Below are 4,152 nucleotides of genomic sequence, written 5' to 3'. Positions count from 1 at the left end.
TAATTCCACTATAATATAAAATATGTAATTAATTAAAAGAAAATTAGTTCCGGTTTATTTATCTAAGCTATTTGTTTTTGACTTGGCATAAAACAAAAGAAAAGAATAAATGAGCATTTTGTGAACAAGTGGTTCCCCACAACGCGTTTACTTTTAATTTTCTCACGCAATCGTTTTCTTCCATTATCTTCCATTAATGGCTTGAATTGAATCTGTTCTATCGGTTAATAAGGCAAACACCGTGCAACTGGTTTTGCTGATCAAGAGGTGGTAGCACGTAAAATTATGAACAAAAAGAATATAGTGATCTTTACATATTGAGTTGAATCAAATGAATTCAGCTAACTATATAGGAAAAATACGAATAACATGTGAACAAATTTTACTGAATGAATCAATCTTAAAATTAGTATACACAGAATTTTATATTAATATCATGACTCATTTTGGCGGCGACCAACAGGAATAGGAGCAGAAAATCTGGCTGAGAAACTTGGAGGTATGTGATCTTCATCTTCGCTTTGAGCTCCACTATTGAAGTTAAGAGCATAACTGTGTTCATCATATTGAAACCTCTGCTTTTGATGCTTCTTGCCATACCCACTTATCTTTCTTATGAAAGTTTTCCACTTTGGACCCGCAATCACTTCCGAAGCCTCCTTCACCTTCCTTAACTTTTCCATCATCCATGGTTCTCCTTCGCCGCCGACGCCCTTTTGCTCCGCCAGTAAACGCTTACCTTCTTCGTCGCCGCGCCACCACCTCAAGCTGAGACTACGAAAGCATCCGCATCCGCATCCGCTAACATCTTCCAGGCCTTCAAAACCTCGTTCGTGCTCCATTTCCATCACCAATGGTCTTCCCTCGTAAGAACCCATGTATATTGGTATTCGTGTGTGGCTGCGTTGCCTTGTTTATTAGAGGAAGGATTTATATGGCAGAGGGTGATGATTAGAAGCAAGAGGAAGAAAAGTCAAAGAAAGCGTAGGAGACATGTTTGAACTTTGAATTTAGAAGGTTCCAAGCAAATATCCAATGAAAAGATAGAGGTACTCTCGGAGATGCTATTTTAAAGTCTACTCTATTACGCGATCTCTTCCGCATTTTATACACTGACATTACTCAAATCATGAAATGTAATAAATTAAATATAGCCAAGTAGTGAAGTAATGTTACGAGTACTTCAATCCCAACAGGGGTGGTGTGGTGTGATACTGTGATGTTGTTCGTTCTGCCTCCCCGCGTAGATTACGCAATGTTTTCTTACGAGCAAAAAATTGAATAATTTGGGAAATGGGTTCAAAAGTTAAGCCCAATAGCCACGGCCCATAAAAAAATCTTTTCTATATGTGCTGGTATTTTCTAATCTTATGTTAGTTGATTATTTATTGTTTTGTGCATTGAAGAAAAAGTATTTTAACGCAAATTTAAGTATTTAACCAAAGCACACTAAGTTGAATTTCCATGTTTTTCTCTGAGCAATCTTTTTTTTTTTTTTTAACATATCCTTTTATTTGATTCAGTCTAGTAACTAAATTGACCTATTCTCCAGGAGAAGAACAAGATCACTTACAGCTGGAAGTGCAAGACCAAAAATAAAAGAATAAAACAGAAAGCCTGAGTCAAACTAACTTATTAAAGTAGATATCTTGAGCTTATGAATTTAGTGAGTCGAGCTCAAACCTGAGATTTGAGTCTATTGGATCATAAATTAGCTCAATTATAATAGAGGAAACAAAGGAAGAAAACAACAAGCACAGTTGAGATACGGACTTCGGCACAATTGTAAAGCATTAAATAACGATCCATCACCCTTATTAAAAGGAGTAGTAATTAATTAAAAGAAATAATACCGATGGTTTAAAAATGTTCAAGTCTTTACAGTATCCGTATTTACAAGCCCTATCAAAGTGTGAACATATATTTTTCTTTTTCCAAATAGAAATGAATAATTCTATATTGTTCCCCTTAAAGAGTTGTATCATGTAGTAAGATAAAAGTGCAATATAGCTAAATGCCTGATAGCCCCTAACAGGATTGGTGTATCAACTCCTTGAACCAACAAAACCTTCCCTATCAATAAGTATTGCACACGATGCGTTGACAGAGTTAAATAATTGGATGGAACACAAACCAGAGAAATCGAGAAGAAGTCATTTCTGCACTTGGCTCTGCAAGGAAGAGGGTTGCTGCTGCTGTTGGGTTTGACCTTTGGCAGTGATCTTGGTCGCCATGGATCGCAATTCATTGGCAATCTCAGTGAAGCTAGGTCTCTCCGATGGTTCTGAGGACCAGCAAGTCTCCATCAGCAACCTCCATTTTGAATCGCAAGATTCCGGAACTGGAGGGCGCAAAGTGTTGCTCACAATACCACCTGAATTATATTTGGAATAACCATGATGCAACGGCTCAATAACTGAAAAGTGAGGTAGCTAAATCTAATGTGTGGATTCAAACTGCGGATTACCTATAATGGCACCATAATGCAAATCAGCGTATGGCTCTTCTCCAGTTAAGAGTTCCCACATCACAATACCAAATGAGAAAACATCAACCTAAGACCAAATGCCAATGCACAAGCATCAATTTCAAAGAGTGACAAAACACGAAGAAAGTACCAAAATACATCAATGGTTCGTCAGATAAAGTATAAACCTTCTCCGAAACAAGGCTACTGCTCCCATTCAGCAGCTCCGGAGCCATCCAAGGTAGAGTTCCTCTCACACCACCAGAGATCAGCGTCTGACGCTTCACTTTGGAAAGACCCAAGTCACCAACCTGATATCAGAAGCAAAGCTGTAAAAGAACAATTTATTTCTCTAAAAGGAAGGGGCATTGTCAGATTTATAATTAGTTGTTCCATGCTAAAAGTTAAGCAATGTTATACTCATACATGAAACGAAGTACTAAAGGCCCTAAAATCAGTGAAAATAAAACTCAGGCCATAAAGGACGGTTAATAAAGCATAGCTTCGAAGTCAAATTCCAATGATATATCAAGCATTTAAACCTTGCATATTGGGCGGTGGGGATCTCGGAGATTCACAAGCAAGTTGTCACTTTTCAAGTCAAAGTGAACTATGTTTTTTCCATGCAGGTACTCCATACCAAAGGCCACATCCATTGCAATCAAGAGTCGCTTGCGCTTGTCAAGGTTCCTGTATGATGGGTATTAGCATCAAACACTTATCATTCGGGAAAAACATCAAATCAGGTTAATGCAAAGGAACCAAGAGATGGCGCATACATAGAGAAAAGCATGCAGATATTACCTCCCATTCTTCAGCAAGGCAGTTCTTAGAGAACCATTAACCATATATTCAGTTACTGTTGCCACAGAACCTCCTGGGCCATCAAGGACAACACCATAGAATGCCACCACATTTGGGTGGTGCAAGTCAGCAAGCTTGATTGCCTCATTCCAGAAGTCAGCTCTCTGATGTATAAACAGATGATCAATGTAAACCATTTCATTAGTCATGGAAAAAGGGCAGGGGAAAAGGGAACTCAAAACCATTATCAATGAAAAGCAAACCATTCGCTCTTGCTCTGAAGGCTTTCCTGCAAAACACCTATCAGTAATCCGCTTGATTGCAACATCAGTGCCTCTCCATTTTCCATGATACACAGTCCCAAATGTACCAGATCCTAGTTCTGTAAGCTCTTCAAGGTCACAGTTCTTTATTACCTACAAAGGTTCCAAGTGGAAGGTGTTAGGTAAGCTGAATTGGCATAGAAAATGAAATATAACCAATAAGACAATCAACCTGCAATCCTCCAACATCTGATGCTGGAAAGCCAAAATTTGTCGTTTCTGGTTGCTTGCTCTTGATGCTCTATAGGGGGAAAAAAATATATGTTTATATTTATAATCATAATAATACTAATAAATCAGCAGTGGGGAACAGGCGGAGAGAGTAATTTATTCTAGAGACAATTCTGCAGCTACACAACAAAGATGAGTATACAAACACTGATGAATATGGAATCATAATCACCTGAGTTTCAGCAACATCTATCAGATTGTTTTTATCTTCACCATCCTCTGTGTTTTCAAGGTACATATTGTCCCTTGCATGCAAGTCAGGATTTGAAGGAATTCTTGAGTGCAGAACAGAAGCTGCTACATCTTCAGCAACAGCTTGTAGTTGTT

The 4,152-nt window shown here is 38.2% G+C and overlaps 2 protein-coding genes across 2 annotated transcripts in view; both read right to left on the bottom strand.

The window, feature by feature from the left end:
- LOC107640782 lies at positions 272-1,077 on the bottom strand. The gene has a single exon (XM_016344285.2). It carries the CDS (start codon positions 876-878, stop codon positions 435-437), a length of 444 nt encoding a protein of 147 aa, XP_016199771.1. The 5' UTR covers positions 879-1,077; the 3' UTR covers positions 272-434.
- LOC107640791 overlaps positions 1,818-4,152 on the bottom strand; it is a gene marked incomplete in the record, with an annotated part of 6,503 nt that continues 4,168 nt past the window's right edge. The window contains 8 exon segments of the mRNA XM_016344293.2: positions 1,818-2,374; positions 2,468-2,555; positions 2,656-2,778; positions 3,010-3,157; positions 3,272-3,435; positions 3,535-3,687; positions 3,767-3,835; positions 3,998-4,152. The exon segment at positions 3,998-4,152 is cut by the window's right edge and continues 1 nt beyond it. Of these exon segments, the coding sequence (XP_016199779.2) occupies positions 2,154-2,374; positions 2,468-2,555; positions 2,656-2,778; positions 3,010-3,157; positions 3,272-3,435; positions 3,535-3,687; positions 3,767-3,835; positions 3,998-4,152 (1,121 nt within the window).

This window comes from Arachis ipaensis, chromosome B01 (genome assembly GCF_000816755.2).
Source record: "Arachis ipaensis cultivar K30076 chromosome B01, Araip1.1, whole genome shotgun sequence".
NCBI lineage: Eukaryota > Viridiplantae > Streptophyta > Magnoliopsida > Fabales > Fabaceae > Arachis > Arachis ipaensis.
This window is presented reverse-complemented; position numbering and strand designations above follow the sequence as displayed.